Source organism: Oncorhynchus keta, unplaced genomic scaffold (assembly GCF_023373465.1).
Source record: "Oncorhynchus keta strain PuntledgeMale-10-30-2019 unplaced genomic scaffold, Oket_V2 Un_scaffold_23736_pilon_pilon, whole genome shotgun sequence".
Classification (NCBI taxonomy): Eukaryota; Metazoa; Chordata; class Actinopteri; order Salmoniformes; family Salmonidae; genus Oncorhynchus; species Oncorhynchus keta.
Window position 1 is genome coordinate 54,336 of NW_026290875.1, and position 21,767 is coordinate 76,102.

Below are 21,767 nucleotides of genomic sequence, written 5' to 3' on the forward strand. Positions count from 1 at the left end.
CTCCCCTTTTTTTCTACTGTGTTATTGACTTGTTAATTGTTTACTCCATGTGTAACTCTGTGTTGTCTGTTCACACTGCTATGCTTTATCTTGGCCAGGTCGCAGTTGCAAATGAGAACCTGTTCTCAACTAGCCTACCTGGTTAAATAAAGGTGAAATAAAAAATAAATAAATAATATAATAATAATAATATAATAATAAATAAATAAATAGTTGTACCTGCATCGATTCACATCTGAAACCACAATGAAAATCCCCGTGATCAGCAGAGACCAGTTAGAGCCTGAGACAGCAGAGTGGGAGGATGGAATTATGGGGGCACCTTTAACCTCTTGTCAAGCACAGATTAAACAAGACGAGGTCTACTTCCTAAATGTAGACATTTGGGACACGGTCGAGAGGACGGATCATCAAATAGATTCCTCCGCTGAACAGCATTACAAATCATTTGTAGACTGAAAATATATTTTAGTCAAACATTATCTGTTAAAATAAGTGGTTTTATTTGACTTTATCTTTCATTTTAATTGTATTTTTATTTTTTCAAATGTATTATTATTATTATTATTATATTTTTGGACTTTTTATTGTTTTTTAAAGCCTGTCACATCTGTGAATGTGGAATGTGGTTGGTTGGTTGGTTGGTTGGTTGGTTGGTTGGTTGGTTGGTTGGTTGGTTGGTTGGTTGGTTGGTTGGTTGGTTGGTTGGTTGGTTGGTTGGTTGGTTGGTTGACAAACAAGATCACTTAATACAACATTAAATTAAAATAAATAAATAATAACATGATCTGTTTGGGCTTCTTGCTGTCAATTTGTATCCAATCACATCTCTCCCTTCTAAATGAACACGGGATTTCAGCTCCAATCACATCTCTCCCTTCTAAATGAACACGGGATTTCAGCTCCAATCACATCTCTCCCTTCTAAATGAACACGGGATTTCAGCTCCAATCACATCTCTCCCTTCTAAATGAACACGGGATTTCAGCTCCTTCTAAGACCTGTGTTGAAGCATCACTGATTGAAAGCGGATCAACTCAGTCATAAGCACGTACAGTTTAAAAAAATACATTTTATTGAACAAGTTCAGGTTGTTTTTTAAAACATTATCAGTCAGGTTGTGACATAAAACCCCTCTTAAATCTCATGGGAAACAACAAACAAATGGAATGTTATGGTCCACGCTGTTCTGAGACCAGTATTACAGAGGCCAGTATTACCGAGGCCAGTATTACAGAGGCCAGTATTACCGAGGCCAGTATTACAGAGGCCAGTATTACCGAGGCCAGTATTACCGAGGCCAGTATTACTGAGGCCAGTATTCGAGGCCAGTATTACAGAAGCCAGTATTAACCGAGGCCAGTATTTCGAGGCCAGTATTACCGAGGCCAGTATTACAGAGGCCATTATTACCAAGGCCAGTATTACAGAAATGTATTACGGGATCCCAGTATTACAGAGGCCAGTATTACAGAGGCCAGTATTACAGAGGCCAGTATTACTCGAGGCCAGTATTACAGCCAGTAGAGGCCAGTATTACAGAGGCCAGTATTACAGAGGCAGTATTACCAGTATTACCTGAGGCCAGTATTACTGAGGCCAGTATTACTCGAGGCCAGTAAGTATTACAGAGGCCAATACATTTTATTGAGGCCAGTATTACAGAGGCCAGTATTACCAAGGCCAGTATTACAGAGGCCAGTATTACAGAGGCCAGTATTACCGAGGCCAGTATTACAGAGGCCAGTATTACAGAGGCCAGTATTACCGAGGCCAGTATTACAGAGGCCAGTATTACAGAGGCCAGTATTACCGAGGCCAGTATTACAGAGGCCAGTATTACCGAGGCCAGTATTACAGAGGCCAGTATTACCGAGGCCAGTATTACCGAGGCCAGTATTACCGAGGCCAGCATTACCTGCCTAAACCATAACCAATCGTGGAGGATCGTCCAGTGTCATCACAATGTTGGAGTCCCAAATGGAACCCTTTCCCCTATATAGTGCACTACTATTGACCAGAGCCCTATGGAACCCTTTCCCCTATATAGTGCACTACTATTGACCAGAGCCCTATGGAACCCTTTCCCCTATATAGTGCACTACTATTGACCAGAGCCCTATGGAACCCTTTCCCCTATATAGTGCACTACTATTGACCAGAGCCCTATGGAACCCTTTCCCCTATATATAGAGGCACTACTATTGACCAGAGCCCTATGGAACCCTTTCCCCTATTATATAGTGCACTACTATTGACCAGAGCCCTATGGAACCCTTTCCCCTGATATAGTGCACTACTATTGACCAGAGCCCTATGGAACCCTTTCCCCTATATAGTGCACTACTATTGACCAGAGCCCTATGGAACCCTTTACCCTATATAGTGCACTACTATTGACCAGAGCCCTATGGAACCCTTTCCCCTTTCCCCTATATAGTGCACTACTATTGACCAGAGTCCTATGGAACCCTTTCCCCTATAGTGCACTACTATTGACCAGAGCCCTATGGAACCCTTTCCCCTATATAGTGCACTACTATTGACCAGAGCCCTATGGAACCCTTTCCCCTATATAGTGCACTACTATTGACCAGAGCCCTATGGAACCCTTTCCCCTATATAGTGGAACACTACTATTGACCAGAGCCCTATGGAACCCTTTCCCCTATATAGTGCACTACTATTGACCAGAGCCCTATGGAACCCTTTCCCCTATATAGTGCACTACTATTGACCAGAGCCCTATGGAACCCTTTCCCCTATATAGTGCACTACTATTGACCAGAGCCCTATGGAACCCTTTCCCTATATAGTGCACTACTATTGACCAGAGCCCTATGGAACCCTTTCCCCTATATAGTGCACTACTATTGACCAGAGCCCTATGGAACCCTTTCCCTATATAGTGCACTACTATTGACCAGAGCCCTATGGAACCCTTTCCCTATATAGTGCACTACTATTGACCAGAGCCCTATGGAACCCTTTCCCCTATATAGTGCACTACTATTGACCAGAGCCCTATGGAACCCTTTCCCTATATAGTGCACTACTATTGACCAGAGCCCTATGGAACCCTTTCCCCTATATAGTGCACTACTATTGACCAGAGCCCTATGGAACCCTTTCCCTATATAGTGCACTACTATTGACCAGAGCCCTATGGAACCCTTTCCCTATATAGTGCACTACTATTGACCAGAGCCCTATGGAACCCTTTCCCCTATATAGTGCACTACTATTGACCAGAGCCCTATGGAACCCTTTCCCCTATATAGTGCACTACTATTGACCAGAGCCCTATGGAACCCTTTCCCCTATATAGTGCACTACTATTGACCAGAGCCCTATGGAACCCTTTCCCCTATATAGTGCACTACTATTGACCAGAGCCCTATGGAACCCTTTCCCCTATATAGTGCACTACTATTGACCAGAGCCCTATGGAACCCTTTCCCCTATATAGTGCACTACTATTGACCAGAGCCCTATGGAACCCTTTCCCCTATATAGTGCACTACTATTGACCAGAGCCCTATGGAACCCTTTCCCCTATATAGTGCACTACTATTGACCAGAGCCCTATGGAACCCTTTCCCCTATATAGTGCACTACTATTGACCAGAGCCCTATGGAACCCTTTCCCCTATATAGTGCACTACTATTGACCAGAGCCCTATGGAACCCTTTCCCCTATATAGTGCACTACTATTGACCAGAGCCCTATGGAACCCTTTCCCCTATATAGTGCACTACTATTGACCAGAGCCCTATGGAACCCTTTCCCCTATATAGTGCACTACTATTGACCAGAGCCCTATGGAACCCTTTCCCCTATATAGTCCACACAACCATACATTCCTATTTGAGTTTAGCCACACGGTTTATTTTTGATCGACAGTATACAGGACAATGACCATTCAGGGTATATGAAGTCAACTCTGTCACACTGTCCTAATAGCAAACAGAGCTCCGTTCCCTACCACGTTACTATGGTAACCCTGGGACTACCGTAAAGGCACATTCAAGTATTTTGGGGGTTTTAAAAGCAACAGAGTAAAAGATACAACCACATCATATTGACACCTTGCTTTCACACACACACACACACACACACACACACACACACACACACACACACACACACACACACACACACACACACACACACACACACACACACACACACACACACACACACACACACACACACACACACACACACACACACGCAGGAGTTTCTCTGTCCATGCTGCAACACAGAGACCAAGGCTCCTGTTATACATCACTTCTCCTTACTGTCTGCTGGGCATCAGCCATCTAGTCAGCCATCCAGCCAGTCAGCCAGCCAGTCATCCAGCCAGTCAGCCATCCAGTCAGCCAGTCAGCCAGCCAGTCATCCATCCAGCCAGTCAGCCATCCAGCCAGTCATCCAGCCAGTCATCCATCCAGCCAGTCAGTCAGCCAGTCAGTCAGCCATCCAGCCATCCAGCCAGCCAGCCAGTCAGTCAGTCAGCCATCCATCCATCCAGCCAGCCAGCCAGCCAGCCAGTCATCCAGCCAGTCAGCCATCCAGTCAGCCAGTCATCCAGCCAGTCAGTCAATCAGCCAGTCAGTCAGCCATCCAGCCAGCCAGTCAGTCAGTCAGTCAGTCAGTCAGCCATCCATCCATCCATCCAGCCAGCCAGCCAGCCAGCCAGCCAGCCAGTCAGTCAGTCATCAGTCAGTCAGTCAGCCATCCAGCCAGCCAGCCAGTCAGTCAGTCAGCCATCCAGCCAGTCAGTCAGCCATCAGCCAGCCAGCCAGTCAGCCAGCCAGTCAGTCAGCCATCCAGCCAGTCAGCCAGCCAGTCAGTCAATCAGCCAGTCAGCCAGCCAGTCAGTCAGCCATCCAGCCAGTCAGCCATCCAGTCAGCCAGCCAGTCAGTCAATCAGCCAGCCAGCCAGTCCAGTCAGTCAGCCAGCCAGTCAGCCATCAGCCATCCAGCCAGTCAGTCAGTCAGTCAGTCAGTCAGTCAGCCATCCAGCCAGTCAGTCAGTCAATCAGCCAGCCAGCCCAGTCAGTCAGCCATCCAGCCAGTCAGCCATCCAGCCATCCAGCCAGTCAGCCAGCCAGTCAGTCATCAGCCAGTCAGCCAGCCAGTCAGTCAGCCATCCAGCCAGTCAGCCATCCAGTCAGCCAGCCAGTCAGTCAATCAGCCAGCCAGCCAGCCAGTCAGTCAGCCATCCAGCCAGTCAGATCAGCCATCCAGCCAGTCAATAAACTCAGTACCAATCAGTCAGATATCACCCATCAGCCAGCCAGCCAGTCAGTCAGTCAGCCATCCTGGATGAGCATCCAGCCAGCCAGTGGGTCAGCCATCCAGCCAGCCAGCCAGTCAGTCAATGGCCAGTCAGCCAGCCAGTCAGTCAGCCACCAGCCAGTCAGCCATCCAGTCAGCCAGCCAGTCAGTCAATCAGCCAGCCAGCCATCCAGTCAGTCAGCCATCCAGCCAGTCAGCCATCCAGCCATCCAGCCAGTCAGTCAGTCAGTCAGTCAGTCAGTCAGCCATCCAGCCATCCAGCCAGCCAGCCAGACCAGACTAACGGACAACCAGTCAGTCAGTCAGTCAGTCAATCAGCCAGCCAGCCATCCAGTCAGTCAGCCATCCAGCCAGTCAGCCATCCAGCCAGTCAGTCCAGTCAGTCAGTCAGTCAGCCATCCAGCCAGCCAGCCAGCCCAGTCAGTCAGCCATCCAGCCAGTCAGTCAGCCATCCAGCCAGTCAGCCAGCCAGTCAGTCAGCCATCCAGTCAGTCAGCCATCCAGCCAGTCAGTCAGCCAGCCAGCCAGTCAGTCAGCCATCCAGCCAGTCAGTCAATCTTCCAGTCAGCCAGTCAGTCAGCCAGCCAGTCAGCCAGCCAGTCAGTCAGCCAGTCAGCCAGTCAGTCAGCCAGCATCAGATGAATAATACTACAACTAAATAAAATAAACTCAGGTTACCAAGCTTGTCATATCAGATATAACCTCATAAGCAGACTTTAAACAAGCTAGCTGAGAAGTCCACCAGGAGAGACATCCTGGATGAGCTGCCAGTAACAGGGGAACCTGCTGTAACCCAGTGGGTTGGTAGGTAGACCTGCTGTATGGACCCAGTACACAACAACGTGGGTTGGTAGGACCAGACTAACAGGGGGAACCTGCTGTATGGACCCAGGGGGAACCTGCTGTACACAACAACGTGGGTTGGTAGGTAGAGACCAGACTAACGGACCAGGGGAACCTGCTGTATGGACCCGGTACACAACAACGTGGGTTGGTAGGTAGAGACCAGACTAACGGACCAGGGGGAACCTGCTGTATGGACCCGGTACACAACAACGTGGGTTGGTAGGTAGAGACCAGACTAACGGACCAGGGGGAACCTGCTGTATGGACCCAGTACACAACAACGTGGGTTGGTAGGTAGAGACCAGACTAACAGGGGGAACCTGTCCGGTCCGGGCCCTGCTGACACAAGAACCGTGTCTGGTCAGGAACACATGTCAAAGCACCATCAGCATTATGAAGAACAAAGTATGTTGTTTTGGTTAGAGAACAGTTCTACTGTTGACCTCTGACCTCTATGTTCCTGTTGCACTGTGTGCTCTATGAGAGGATCCCCCAAAAGAGGTGACACCCAGCCTTTGAAGTGCTTCCTGTCAAATACGTACATCAACCATATCAATGAAACAATCTGACCTTTTAAAATGAAATAAAAAGAATGAACGGAAGAAAAAGTAAAAAAGTCAAGATGTTTGTTGTTTCGTACTGAGCCTTTTGCACATGATGTCTGTTGCTGCTGCATAGGGGGGTTCAGACAGTACATTCATCAGGTGCTGCCAACTGGAGCACCAACAGCCTGAGACAAGATGTTACCACCAAGAACTTTAAACAGGAACCAGAATATACACTGGGACGGTTTGATCTCTGACCTTTCCACCAGGGTTGAGTTCAACACCATGTCAATTCAGAAAGTAAAACTACATTCAAAATGTTAAATCATTTTTTAAAAAAAGCTTGAAGAGAATTGAAATTTGGAATTTCAGTGTGCTTCCTGAATTGACAGGAATCAAAAATGGAATTGACCCCAATCTTGGTTTTGACCTGTAGAAATAAATACACAAACAGACCATGAGAATGTATCTTACAGAGAGAGAGAGAGGGCACCGTGTCCCAGGTACTGGTGCAAAAAAGACAGAGAGGGAGGGGGTATCACTGGGAGAAGAGCCAAACCACCACTAGCCCCAGGGCCACGGCAGCTCTGACAGAGGGAGGGAAATCACTGGGAGAAGAGCCAAACCACCACTAGCCCCAGGGCCACGGCAGCTCTGACAGAGGGAGGGAAATCACTGGGAGAAGAGCCAAACCACCACTAGCCCCAGGGCCACGGCAGCTCTGACAGAGGGAGGGAAATCACTGGGAGAAGAGCCAAACCACCACTAGCCCCAGGGCCACGGCAGCTCTGACAGAGGGAGGGAAATCACTGGGAGAAGAGCCAAACCACCACTAGCCCCAGGGCCACGGCAGCTCTGACAGAGGGAGGGAAATCACTGGGAGAAGAGCCAAACCACCACTAGCCCCAGGGCCACGGCAGCTCTGACAGAGGGAGGGAAATCACTGGGAGAAGAGCCAAACCACCACTAGCCCCAGGGCCACGGCAGCTCCAGCCCCCATGTTGAGCAGGACAGGCCTCCAGTACAGCCAGCGTTCTCTCTGCCTCTCTGTGTTCGTCAGTCTCTGTTTCATCAGGTGAAGCTTCTGGGCCGTGCAGGCGATACGCTCCTCCCTGTGTCTCTTCCTCAGACTGGAAGAAGATGATAGGATGAGGGTTTCATTACATGGTTAGAGAAGTCTGGAAGGGTCCTAATTGAATGCAGTCTAAACATGTGAGTCTGGGGGGGGGTCCTAATTGAATGCCATCTAAACATGTGAGTCTGGGGGGTCCTAATTGAATGCAGTCTAAACTAGTCTGGAACATGAATGAGTCTGAGGGGGGTCCTAATTGAATGCCATCTAAACATGTGAGTCTGGGGGTCCTAATTGAATGCCATCTAAACATGTGAGTCTGGGGGTCCTAATTGAATGCCATCTAAACATGTGAGTCTGGGGGGGGAATGTCTAATCTAAACATGTGAGTCTGGGGGAATGCCATCTAAACATGTGAGTCTGGGGGGTCCTAATTGAATGCCATCTAAACATGTGAGTCTGTGAGGGGGGTCCTAATTGAATGCCATCTAAACATGTGAGTCTGGGGGGTCCTAATTGAATGCCATCTAAACATGTGAGTCTGGGGGTCCTAATTGAATTCCATCTAAACATGTGAGTCTGGAAGGGAAGGGTCTAAACATGTGAGTCTAATTGAATGCCATCTAAACATGTGAGTCTGGGGGGGGGGGGTCCTAATTGAATGCCATCTAAACATGTGAGTCTGGGGGGTCCTAATTGAATGCCATCTAAACATGGGGTCCTAATTGAATGCCATCTCTGGAAGGGTCCTAATTGAATGCCATCTAAACATGTGAGTCTGGGGGTCCTAATTGAATGCCATCTAAACATGTGAGTCTGGGGGGGTCCTAATTGAATGCCATCTAAACATGTGAGTCTGGGGGTCCTAATTGATTGCCATCTAAACGTGTGAGTCTGGGGGGGTCCTAATTGAATGACATCTAAACGTGTGAGTCTGGAAGGGTCTAGACAGTCTGCCCAGCACTGAAGGCCCACAGCCAGCTTCAGTAGGAGGAGGTAAGCAGACAATAGAGAGAAGCAGTAGAGGGGAATACAACTGGAGGTGTACTGACCTTGGCACCTCCGCCAGGTCCTTCTCTGAGCTGTCTGGATCTGTCCCGTCTCCTGATGTCCGGTCCTCTCTGGACAACGCCACAGGCTCAGGCTCCACACAGGGCAGTGGCTGGCCGTTGGGCTTTTCTGAGGGCCTGGGGGGATTGGGGGCGTCTAAAGGCCGTGGTGGGGGTAGAGGGGATGGGGGGGCAACTAAAGGTCGTGGTAGAGGGGGGGTGGGGGTGTCTAAAGGTCGTGGTGGGGGTAGAGGGGACGGGGGGCGGGGGTGTCTAAAGGTCGTGGTGGGGTTAGAGGGGGGGCGGGGGTGTCTAAAGGTCGTGGTGGGGGTAGAGGGGGGGGGGGTGTCAGAGAGCCACCTGGGAGGGGGGGCAGGCGGAGAATCACATACTGCCGCTCTGTCCTCTCTGGACAGCTCTCTCTTCTGGCTCTGTACAGACAGACAGGACAGTAGTTAATGACCAACAGACAGACAGGACAGTAGTTAATGACCAACAGACAGACAGACAGACAGACAGACAGACAGACAGACAGACAGACAGACAGACAGACAGACATGACCATCTAAGACAGACAGACAGACAGACAGACAGACAGACAGACAGACAGACAGACAGACAGACAGACAGACAGACAGACAGACAGACAGACAGGACAGTAGTTAATGACCAACAGACAGACAGACAGACAGACAGACAGACAGACAGACAGACAGACAGACAGACAGGACAGTAGTTAATGAAGACACAGTTCTGTTCATGTCTAGTTTCACATTGACAGTCCTCTACTCTCCCATACAGCAACATTTTTTTATTTTACCTTTATTTAACCAGGCAAATCAGTTAAGAACATATTCTTATTTTCAATGACGGCCTAGGAGCAGTGGGTTAACTGCCTGTTCAGGGACAAAACAGCAGATTTTTACGTTGTCAACTCGGGGATTCGATCTTGCAACCTTTCGGTTACTAGTCCAACGCTCTAACTACTCGGCTACCTGCCGCCCCAGAATGACCCTGTACAGTGTCACAACCCCCCAAATCGTTTCACGGTGACACAGGACTCATCCCTTACACTAGTTACAGTGTGTACCTGTGCAGAGCAGTCTCCCATGATGCTCTTGGCTCCCTCCAGCTAGCTAGGTGTGTGGTTAGGGTTAGCAGTGTTTACCTGTGCAGAGCAGTCTCCCATGATGCTCTTGGCTCCCTCCAGCTAGCTAGGTGTGTGGTTAGGGTTAGCGGTGTTTACCTGTGCAGAGCAGTCTCCCATGATGCTCTTGGCTCCCTCCAGCTAGCTAGGTGTGTGGTTAGGGTTAGCGGTGTTTACCTGTGCAGAGTAGTCTCCCATGATGCTCTTGGCTCCCTCCAGGACAGCCCTGTAGGAGAAACGTAGCTGGTCAGGAGTCTGGATCAGACCCATCCGGTACTCCCTCATGTCCAGCAGAACTCTCAGAATGTCCACTGACGACGAGTCCTTCCTCTTGTCCATCTGGACAGGAGAGAGAGAATGACTTCACCCACAACACCAGGGACAAGACCGGCTGGTCTACATAATGCTGAACAGTACATTTAGCCTGGAGACACAGCACATCTGTAAATAGCCCATCTGTAAATAACCCAGCCAACTACCTCATCCACATATTGTTATTTATTTTTGCTCCTTTTGCACCCCAGTATCTCGACTTGCACATCATCATCTGCACATCTACCACTCCAGTATTAATGCTAAATTGTAATTATTTCTCCTCTATGGCCTATTTATTGCCTTACCTCCCTACTCTTCCACATTTGCACACACTGTACATAGATCTTTCTATTGTGTTATTGACTGTACGTTTGTTTATGTGTAACTCTGTGTTGTTGTTTATTCCATGTGTAACTCTGTGTTGTTGTTTATTCCATGTGTAACTCTGTGTTGTTGTTTACTCCATGTGTAACTCTGTGTTGTTGTTTATTCCATGTGTAACTCTGTGTTGTTGTTTACTCCATGTGTAACTCTGTGTTGTTGTTTACTCCATGTGTAACTCTGTGTTGTTGTTTATTCCATGTGTAACTCTGTGTTGTTGTTTACTCCATGTGTAACTCTGTGTTGTTGTTTATTCCATGTGTAACTCTGTGTTGTTGTTTATTCCATGTGTAACTCTGTGTTGTTGTTTACTCCATGTGTAACTCTGTGTTGTTGTTTACTCCATGTGTAACTCTGTGTTGTTGTTTATTCCATGTGTAACTCTGTGTTGTTGTTTACTCCATGTGTAACTCTGTGTTGTTGTTTATTCCATGTGTAACTCTGTGTTTGTTGTTTATTCCATGTGTAACTCTGTGTTATGTTTGTATCGCACTGCTTTGCTTTACCTGGCCAAATAAAGCAGTTATAAATGAGAACTTATTCTAACTGGCCTACCTGGTTAAATAAAGGGTTATATATATATATAAATACCTGGTTAAATAAAGGGTTATATATATATATATAAATACCTGGTTAAATAAAGGGTTATATATATAAATAAATACCTGGTTAAATAAAGGGTTTATATATATATATAAATACCTGGTTAAATATAGGGTTATATATATAAATATCTGGTTAAATAAAGGGTTAGGGTTATATATATATATAAATACCTGGTTAAAAATACAGTTTGACCAGGAGCTGATGTGAAACACCACGTAGTAGAGCCTTGTCCGAGACAGAATCTCCTGTATCTGTATGTCCAAGGACAGTCCCTGAACAGGAAGCTGGTCTAACCTCGGGCTTGTCTGTAGCGGGAACAGACTCAATGTCCAAGGACAGTCCCTGAACAGGAAGCTAGTCTAACCTCGGGCTTGTCTGTAGCGGGAACAGGCTCAATGTCCAAGGACAGTCCCTGAACAGGAAGCTGGTCTAACCTCGGGCTTGTCTGTAGCGGAACAGACTCAATGTCCAAGGACAGTCCCTGAACAGGAAGCTGGTCTACTTTCATACCAACCTTGGGCTTGTCTGTAGCGGGAACAGGCTCAATGTCCAAGGACAGTCCCTGAACAGGAAGCTGGTCTACTGTCATACCAACCTCTGGGGATTCAATTACAATGTAAAAACAGGAAGTATTGATGTTACCAGGATGAGACACGTGTCCAACGAGAAGGTCCCCGAGCGTCCAATCCCAGCGCTGCAGTGGACCACGGAGGGCCCGTGCTCGGCCCCAATGAGCCAGACTCCCGCACCTTGACCAGGAAGTTGAGGAAAGAGGCCGGGATTCTGGGACGCCAAAGTCAGGCCAGGTGGTTAGTGAAAGTGGTATATCTCTGTGGTTCCTCCTGTCTGGATAGAGGACATGTCGTTTTATTACGGTGACTGTTGCTAACAGCAACGTCCTCATGACACAGAGTCCTGTGCGGAGACGAAGAGCTCACCTCTGTGTTCCTCAGCTCCAACACTCGTATGATGTAGTTGGACTTGTCCTCTTCCTTCACTAGCGTCACGACAAACCCTGTGTCAGTGTAAGTAGCTGCTGTTCCTCAGCTGTAGGCCAGTACTGAGCACACTTCTCCTGTTGGGGGGGGACAATACATCAGACAGTCAGCTGTAGTACTGAGGACACTTCTCCTGTTGGGGGACAATACATTAGTCAGCTGTAGTACTGAGCACACTTCTCCTGTTGGGGGGGGACAATACATCAGTCAGCTGTAGTACTGTTGCACACTTCTCCCAATACATCAGTCAGCTGTAGTACTGAGCACACTTCTCCTGTTGGGGACTCTGTTCAGCATTATAACATGTATGTAACTTACAGACCCCTTCTCTAGGATTCTGTTCAGCATTATAACATGTATGTAGGCTACTTACAGACCCCTTCTCTAGGATTCTGTTCAGCATTATAACATGTATGTAGGCTACTTACAGACCCCTTCTCTAGGATTCTGTTCAGCATTATAACATGTATGTAGGCTACTTACAGACCCCTTCTCTAGGATTCTGTTCAGCATTATAACATGTATGTAGGCTACTTACAGACCCCTTCTCTAGGATTCTGTTCAGCATTATAACATGTATGTAGGCTACTTACAGACCCCTTCTCTAGGATTCTGTTCAGCATTATAACATGTAAAGGCTACAGACCCCTTGACCAGGATTCTGTTCAGCATTATAACCTTGAGGATTCTGTTCAGCATTATAACATGTATGTAGGCTACTTACAGACCCCTTCTCTAGGATTCTGTTGCATTATAACATGTATGTAGGCTACTTACAGACCCCTTCTCTAGGATTCTGTTCAGCATTATAACATGTATGTAGGCTACTTACAGACCCCTTCTCAAGGATTCTGTTCAGCATTATAACATGTATGTGGGCTACCTACAGACCCCTTCTAGGATTCTGTTCAGCATTATAACATGTATGTAGGCTACCTGAACAGACCCCTTCTCTAGGATTCTGTTCAGCATTATAACATGTATGTAGGCTACTTACAGACCCCTTCTCTAGGATTCTGTTCAGCATTATAACATGTATGTAGGCTACTTACAGACCCCTTCTCTAGGATTCTGTTCAGCATTATAACATGTATGTAGGCTACTTACAGACCCCTTCTCTAGGATTCTGTTCAGCATTATAACATGTATGTAGGCTACTTACAGACCCCTTCTCTAGGATTCTGTTCAGCATTATAACATGTATGTGGGCTACTTCAGACCCCTCTCTAGGATTCTGTTCAGCATTATAACATGTATGTAGGCTACTTACAGACCCCTTCTCTAGGATTCTGTTCAGGGCATTATAACATGTATGTAGGAAGACCCCTTCTCTAGGATTCTGTTCAGCATTATAACATGTATGTAGGCTACTTACAGACCCCTTCTCTAGGATTCCAGCATTATAACATGTATGTAGCTACTTACAGACCCCTTCTCTGTGGATTCTGTTCAGCATTATAACATGTATGTAGGCTACTTACAGACCCCTTCTCTAGGATTCTGTTCAGCATTATAACATGTATGTAGGCTACTTACAGACCCCTTCTCTAGGATTCTGTTCAGCATTATAACATGTATGTAGGCTACTTACAGTCCCCCTTCTCTAGGATTCTGTTCAGCATTATAACATGTATGTAGGCTAGTACAGACCCCTTCTCTAGGATTCTGTTCAGCATTATAACATGTATGTAGGCTACTTACAAACCCCTTCTCTGATTCTGGGGAGCATTATAACATGTATGTAGGCTACTTACAGACCCCTTCTCTAGGATTCTGTTCAGCATTATAACATGTATTTAGGCTACTTACAGACCCCTTCTCTAGGATTCTGTTCAGCATTATAACATGTATGTAGGCTACTTACAGACCCCTTCTCTAGGATTCTGTTCAGCATTATAACATGTATGTAGGCTACTTACAGACCCCTTCTCTAGGATTCTGTTCAGCATTGTAACATGTATGTAGGCTACTTACAGACCCCTTCTCTAGGATTCTGTTCAGCATTATAACATGTATGTAGGCTACTTACAGACCCCTTCTCTAGGATTCTGTTCAGCATTATAACAGCTTTGGAGTTCTGCTCCCAGACCATCAACCAGAAGTGACCGCAGGTGTTCTTCAAGGGGCCCTTTGGGAGAAAACACAACACACTGCTTCATCACCAACTGAAACACAGACCAACCCTTGAAATGTAGATACACAATCCTTAGTACACTGTTTAGTGATCAGTACAGAATGAATGGAAATGTCTGAGCTACGTGTATGTACTGACCTGAGACAGAATATAGGCTTTTTGGGCTTCGTCCAATATGACTAAACTACGTGTATGTACTGACCTGAGACAGAATATAGGTTATTTGAGCTTCGTCCACCATGACTAAACTTCTTGTATGTACTGACCTGAGACAGAATATAGGTTCTTTGGGCTTCGTCCACCATGACTAAACTTCTTGTATGTACTGACCTGAGACAGAATATAGGTTATTTGGGCTTCGTCCACTATGACTAAACTTCTTGTATGTACTGACCTGAGACAGAATAAGGTTCTTTGAGCTTCGTCCACTATGACTAAACTTCTTGTATGTACTGACCTGAGACAGAATATAGGTTCTTTGGGCTTCGTCCACTATGACTAGACTTCTTGTATGTACTGACCTGAGACAGAATATAGGTTCTTTGGGCTTCGTCCACCATGACTAAACTTCTTGTATGTACTGACCTGAGACAGAATATAGGTTCTTTGGGCTTCGTCCACTATGACTAAACTTCTTGTATGTACTGACCTGAGACAGAATATAGGCTCTTTGGGCTTCGTCCACCATGACTAAACTTCTTGTATGTACTGACCTGAGACAGAATATAGGTTCTTTGGGCTTCGTCCACCATGACTAAACTTCTTGTATGTACTGACCTGAGACAGAATATAGGTTCTTTGGGCTTCGTCCACTATGACTAAACTTCTTGTATGTACTGACCTGAGACAGAATATAGGCTCTTTGGGCTTCGTCCACTATGACTAAACTTCTTGTATGTACTGACCTGAGACAGAATATAGGCTCTTTGGGCTTCGTCCACTATGACTAAACTTCTTGTATGTACTGACCTGAGACAGAATATAGGTTCTTTGGGCTTCGTCCACCATGACTAAACTACGTGTATGTACTGACCTGAGACAGAATATAGGTTCTTTGGGCTTCCTCCACCACGACTAGACTTGCATTGATGTAGTCATTTTCAGAGTTTTCAAGTTTAACGCGACTGTGATCATCTGAAACCAGATATATTTAAAATGTGTAAATGAAAACTATTTGCGACTCGTCAAGGTGTAAACATTCATCACATTGATGACTCAATGAAGCGTACTTCATGAATGATAGTGGCACAGACGAAAGATACTTACAGGGGCTGACATCTCTATATCGGTTTCGATTGTGATTCTCTGGAAGTGCTGCCACCTTATATGAACAGTCGCTGGCTCGGTTTCGTATTTCCTGAGAGAGAGTGAGAACAAACACCAGACGGCGACTGTGAATACGATTTTCATTCAAATGGTGTCCAGGTCTGATCTACAGCAACTACCAGCAGACATCTGCAGTAAGAGCACTAACAAACAGGTTATCAACTTCTGAGAAGGCTTACTACTGGGTTTACACTACCTAACTATTTACCTAGGTCAGCTTACTACTGGCTACTGGGTATACACTACCTAACTATTTACCTAGGTCAGCTTACTACTGGGTATACACTACCTAACTATTTACCTAGGTCAGCTTACTACTGGGTATACACTACCTAACTATTTACCTAGGTCAGCTTACTACTGGGTATACACTACCTAACTATTTACCTAGGTCAGCTTACTACTGGGTATACACTACCTAACTATTTACCTAGGTCAGCTTACTACTGGGTATACACTACCTAACTATTTACCTAGGTCAGCTACTGGGTATACACTACCTAACTAATTACCTAGGTCAGCTACTGGGTATACACTACCTAACTAATTACCTAGGTCAGCTTACTACTGGGTTTACACTACCTAACTATTTACCTAGGTGAGCTTACTACTAGCTATACACTACCTAACTATTTACCTAGGTCAGCTACTGGGTATACACTACCTAACTAATTAACTAGGTCAGCTACTGGGTATACACTACCTAACTAATTACCTAGGTCAGCTACTGGGTATACACTACCTAACTAATTACCTAGGTCAGCTTACTACTGGGTATACACTACCTAACTAATTACCTAGGTCAGCTTGCTACTGGGTATACACTACCTAACTATTTACCTAGGTCAGCTTGCTACTGGGTATACACTACCTAACTATTTACCTAGGTCAGCTTGCTACTGGCTACTGGGTATACACTACCTAACTATTTACCTAGGTCAGCTTACTACTGGGTTTACACTACCTAACTATTTACCTAGGTCAGCTTACTACTGGGTATACACTACCTAACTATTTACCTAGGTCAGCTACTGGGTATACACTACCTAACTATTTACCTAGGTCAGCTTACTACTGGGTATACACTACCTAACTATTTACCTAGGTCAGCTTGCTACTGGCTACTGGGTATACACTACCTAACTAATTACCTAGGTCAGCTTACTACTGGCTATACACTACCTAACTATTTACCTAGGTCAGCTTACTACTGGCTATACACTACCTAACTATTTACCTAGGTCAGCTTACTACTGGCTATACACTACCTAACTATTTACCTAGGTCAGCTTACTACTGGCTATACACTACCTAACTATTTACCTAGGTCAGCTTACTACTGGGTATACACTACCTAACTATTTACCTAGGTCAGCTTACTACTGGGTATACACTACCTAACTAATTACCTAGGTCAGCTTACTACTGGGTATACACTACCTAACTAATTACCTAGGTCAGCTACTGGGTATACACTACCTAACTAATTACCTAGGTCAGCTTACTACTGGCTACTGGGTAAACACTACCTAACTATTTACCTAGGTCAGCTTACTACTGGGTATACACTACCTCACTATTTACCTGGGTGAGCTTACTATATGCCATTTAGCTTACTACTGGGTATACACTACCTAACTAATTACCTAGGTCAGCTACTGGGTATACACTACCTAACTAATTACCTAGGTCAGCTTACTACTGGGTATACACTACCTAACGAATTACCTAGGTGAGCTTACTACTGGGTATACACTACCTAACTATTTACCTAGGTCAGCTTGCTACTGGGTACCGGGTATACACTACCTAACTAATTACCTAGGTCAGCTTGCTACTAGCTATACACTACCTAACTAATTACCTAGGTCAGCTACTGGATATACACTACCTAACTCGCTGTGTGTGTGAACTGTGATGGCCCTGTAAATACAAAGCCCTCTAAAACCCTGTTCTCGCTGTGTGTGAACTGTGATGGCCCTGTAAATACAAATCCCTCTAAAACCCTGTTCTAGCTGTGTGTGTAACTTGGTGATTCTATAACCAAAGTCACATTTCATTATTCATTATACGTTACATTATATTGGAAAGGTAATTTCATGACCTTTCAGAACCACTTGTAAAATAGGGTTTCCTTTTAAAGCCATTTATACAAGTCATTCTGATATGAACACTAGAGGGTCTGTTGACATGAACATTCTGAAAATGTGTCTTTCCAATATAAGCTTTCCAATTATATATGATTAAAGGGTATAAGTGAGCAATACCTCGTCGTATACTGACATTGTTGGTCATAGTAAAATAAAACAAACCGCAATAACACACAGAAGGCTACTGTTGCTGCACTACTATCACACATTTTTCAACTCTAGGGATATAAAACTCAAACATGAACCATAACACTGTCATAATAACTACAACTAGAAAACAGGACTGTGTGTTCCTTGTGGCCTAGTAGGTAGTTAGTTATATAGGCTGTTGTTAACTTGAGCTCCAGACATCCACTTCGCTGTAAATCTGCCCAGTTTCCTAGATATGGCAACGCATGCGCACATATTATTTCCGGAAGTGTTTGCGACTTCTCAGAAACAGGCGAGCCAGCTAATGTTGATGCACATTTTCCGGAAGTCTGACTCTTCTCCTGTAAAAGCTTAGTCTATCTTTCAGGATGAACACCAGTTTAACTGGTATTATCCATTCAATATACCGTTAAAATGACATAGTTTGGTGCTAGCTAGTATGATGGATAAATGTGCATAATTGCTAGCTGGTAACCGGGCAGATAGCTAGCCAATTTAGTTAGCAACATAACTAACGTTAGCTAGGTTAGCAACCGAAAACAACACGTTTGAATGCCCAACTTACATTATAAAGGTTTTGCCACTGCCCAGACGAATCTATTTCCTCAAACTGTTTTTCCATTTTAGGTATTGATATTTCTGTCCTGTGAATATAGTCTGAATGTTATCGTTGTCAACGGTGAGTTAACTTGGCTAGCCCCAACTGACAGCCATCTACCGCGGAGAGTCAGCCGACTGTGTGGGGGATCTACGTCATCTCCACCAGACCTCTTTGCCTGACGGATGGTTCACCTCGTCTGGGGGGTTGCCCAAACTCTGACCTTGGTTGTTGCTCTCTAACGCTACACAGCTGATTCAAATCATCAAAGCGTAAATATGAGTTGGTTATTTTAAATCAGCCCAAAAATGTACACACAGGACAGAGTTTGGGGAACCACCAGATAGATCCCTGTCGAGGAGAACGATCCGTCATGTTGGCGTCGGTTCTGTGACACCATTGGAAGGGCGGCACCTGTGGGAGGAGTGTGGGAGATTATTAAAAGGATGAGTGGGGTCAGAAGGGAGTGGGATTATCCAGTGTCGACGAGTGGGAAGGATGTGGCAGTAACAGCTGAGGAGAAAGCAGAGATGATGGCCAAAGTGTTTGTCTCAGTGCATAGCTCTTGTACATTTGTCAGAGGAGGCGGAGCATCCTGGAGTGCTGGATAGGAGGGAGGATGTAGATGATGTGTTGATTGCGCCATGACAGGTGTAAAGGGCAATAGGTAAGGCTGGGTTAACTTCACCTGGGAAAGAGGAGGTGTGCTATATTATGTTGGCCCATGTTAGTGATGAGGCTCTGGATAAGGTATTGGTGTTGTACAACAGAGTGTAGAAGGGGGGGGGACTACCAGGCAGTTGGAAGGAGGCAGTAGTGGTACCAATTTGGAAGCCAGGGAAGGACCTAACGAGGCCAACAAGCTATCGGCCAATAGCCTTAACATCACATGTATGTAAGATTATGGAGCATATGATAACGGAGAGGCTAACTAACTTCCTGGAGAGCAGGGGGTTAGTATCGCCACATCAGAGTGGATTCAGGAAGGGGAGGGGAACTATGGACCCAGTGCTTACTTCCTGGAGAGCAGTGGGTTAGTATCGCTACATCAGAGTGGATTCAGGAATGGGAGGGGAACTATGGACCCCGTGCTTACTTCCTGGAGAGCAGTGGGTTAGTATCGCCACATCAGAGTGGATTCAGGAAGGAGAGGGGAACTATGGACCCCGTGCTTACTTCCTGGAGAGCAGTGGGTTAGTATTGCTACATCAGAGTGGACAGCGGAGTCAATCACCACCTTCCGGAGACACCTGAAACCCCACCTCTTTAAGGAATACCTAGGATAGGATAAGTAATCCTTCTCACCCCCCTTTTAAGATTTAGATGCACTATTGTAAAGTGACTGTTCCACTGGATCTCATAAGGTGAATGCACCAATTTGTAAGTCGCTCTGGATAAGAGCGTCTGCTAAATGACTTAAATGTAAATGGATTCAGGAAGGAGAGGGGAACTATGGACCCAGTGCTCTGCTTAGAAGCAGAGGTCAGGAAGGCTCAGGTGAACAAGGAGACTGTTGTAGCTGTATTTTTTTTGATGTGGAGAAGGCGTATGATGTGGAAGGAGGGTTTGTAAATTAAGCTTGATATTACGGGGGTAGGAGGAAGAACATACAACTGTTTGGAAGGTCTCTCCAAGTGAGTCTGGGGAAGTCTCTCCGGCAGCTACCTTGTGGATAATGGTACACCACAGGGCAGCGTGATTAGTCCTCTGTTGTTCTCAGTCACGATCAATGATGTTTACTCTCAGGTACAGACGGATATTGGGGGTCGTTATTTGCAGATGACGGGGCCTTATGGAAGAGAGGAATAATATGTAGTGGGGTGTTTCGTACGTCCCAAGTGGCTGCACAGGTGGAGATGGGGGGGAAATGCCATTGCAGATTAGGAGACAGCAGCTGGCAATGAATTATTGGGTCAGATTACAGGGACGTGGGGTATCTCATCTTTCAAAAGGGATTTTACAGGCATGCTGGGAACAGGAGCGAAGACAGAACACAAGCTTTGGGTGGGTGGGTAATACCCAGGCGAAGGAGATGGGACTGTATGGAAGGGAGTTTAGCCCAACGGTAGCGATTCCTGTAAATGCACCATGGCTCCTCCCACGTCCAATAGTAGATCTAGAAGTGGTGGAGAGACTACAGAAAGAAAGGGAGGGTGTTGAGCCATCTGGAGACACTACAGAAAGATGGGGAAGGAGTTGATCCATCTGATTGGAGAGATTACAGAAAGAAAGGGAGGGAGTTGATCCATCTGGAGACACTACAGAAAGATAGGGAGGGTGTTGATCCATCTGATTGGAGAGACTACAGAAAGAAAGGGAGGGTGTTGAGCCATCTGGAGACACTACAGAAAGATGGGGAAGGAGTTGATCCATCTGATTGGAGAGATTACAGAAAGAAAGGGAGGGAGTTGATCCATCTGGAGACACTACAGAAAGATAGGGAGGGTGTTGATCCATCTGATTGGAGAGACTACAGAAAGAAAGGGAGGGTGTTGATCCATCTGATTGGTTTAAGAGACATCTGGATACTGTGTATCAGGATGTTGTGGCCATTTACACAGATGGTTCAAGGAGATCCAAGGACAGGAAGTTGTGGGTCAGCGTTTGTTGAGCAGGAATATGGGGTGAAAGTCAGGAAACGTAGTACAGATCTGGCTGTATATACGGCGGAGATGATGGACATACTGTTGGCCTTGCAGTGGGTGGAGGAAGGTATGCCAGAAAGAGTAGTTATTTGCTCTGATTAGTGGGGGTGTTGATAATAATAATAATATATGCCATTTAGCAGACACTTTTATCCAAAGCGACTTAGTGGGAAGTGATGTACTGGCTAAACAAGCACTAAGTAGTGGGGTGGTTGAATGGCTAAACAAGCACTAAGTAGTGGGGATGTTGATGTACTGGCTAAACAAGCACTAAGTAGTGGGGAGGTTGATGTACTGGCTAAACAAACACTAAGTAGTGGGGAGGTTGATGTACTGGCTAAACAAACACTAAGTAGTGGGGAGGTTGATGTACTGGCTAAACAAGCACTAAGTAGTGGGGATGTTGATGTACTGGCTAAACAAGCACTAAGTAGTGGGGAGGTTGATATACTGGCTAAACAAGCACTAAGTAGTGGGGGATGTTGATGTGATAGTTTCAA

General features: G+C 45.8%; 1 protein-coding gene, 1 long non-coding RNA gene and 1 pseudogene across 2 annotated transcripts; 1 reads left to right on the forward strand and 2 right to left on the reverse strand.

The window, feature by feature from the left end:
* Positions 1-1,054: 1,054 nt before the first annotated feature.
* LOC127928216 (uncharacterized) lies at positions 1,055-1,610 on the reverse strand. The gene is made up of 2 exons (XR_008130949.1): positions 1,579-1,610; positions 1,055-1,309 (listed from the first exon to the last, which is right to left on the reverse strand). It is a non-coding gene; the product is annotated as an uncharacterized LOC127928216 (long non-coding RNA).
* Positions 1,611-3,932: 2,322 nt separating this feature from the next.
* Positions 3,933-6,025, forward strand: LOC127928215 (fap1 adhesin-like). Its single transcript, XM_052515349.1, has 4 exons — positions 3,933-3,998; positions 4,328-4,948; positions 5,058-5,117; positions 5,721-6,025. Exons 1-4 carry the CDS (start codon positions 3,933-3,935, stop codon positions 5,949-5,951), a joined length of 978 nt encoding a protein of 325 aa, XP_052371309.1. The 3' UTR covers positions 5,952-6,025.
* Positions 6,026-6,159: 134 nt separating this feature from the next.
* LOC127928219 (tyrosine-protein phosphatase non-receptor type 2-like) lies at positions 6,160-19,289 on the reverse strand (annotated as a pseudogene).
* Positions 19,290-21,767: the final 2,478 nt, after the last annotated feature.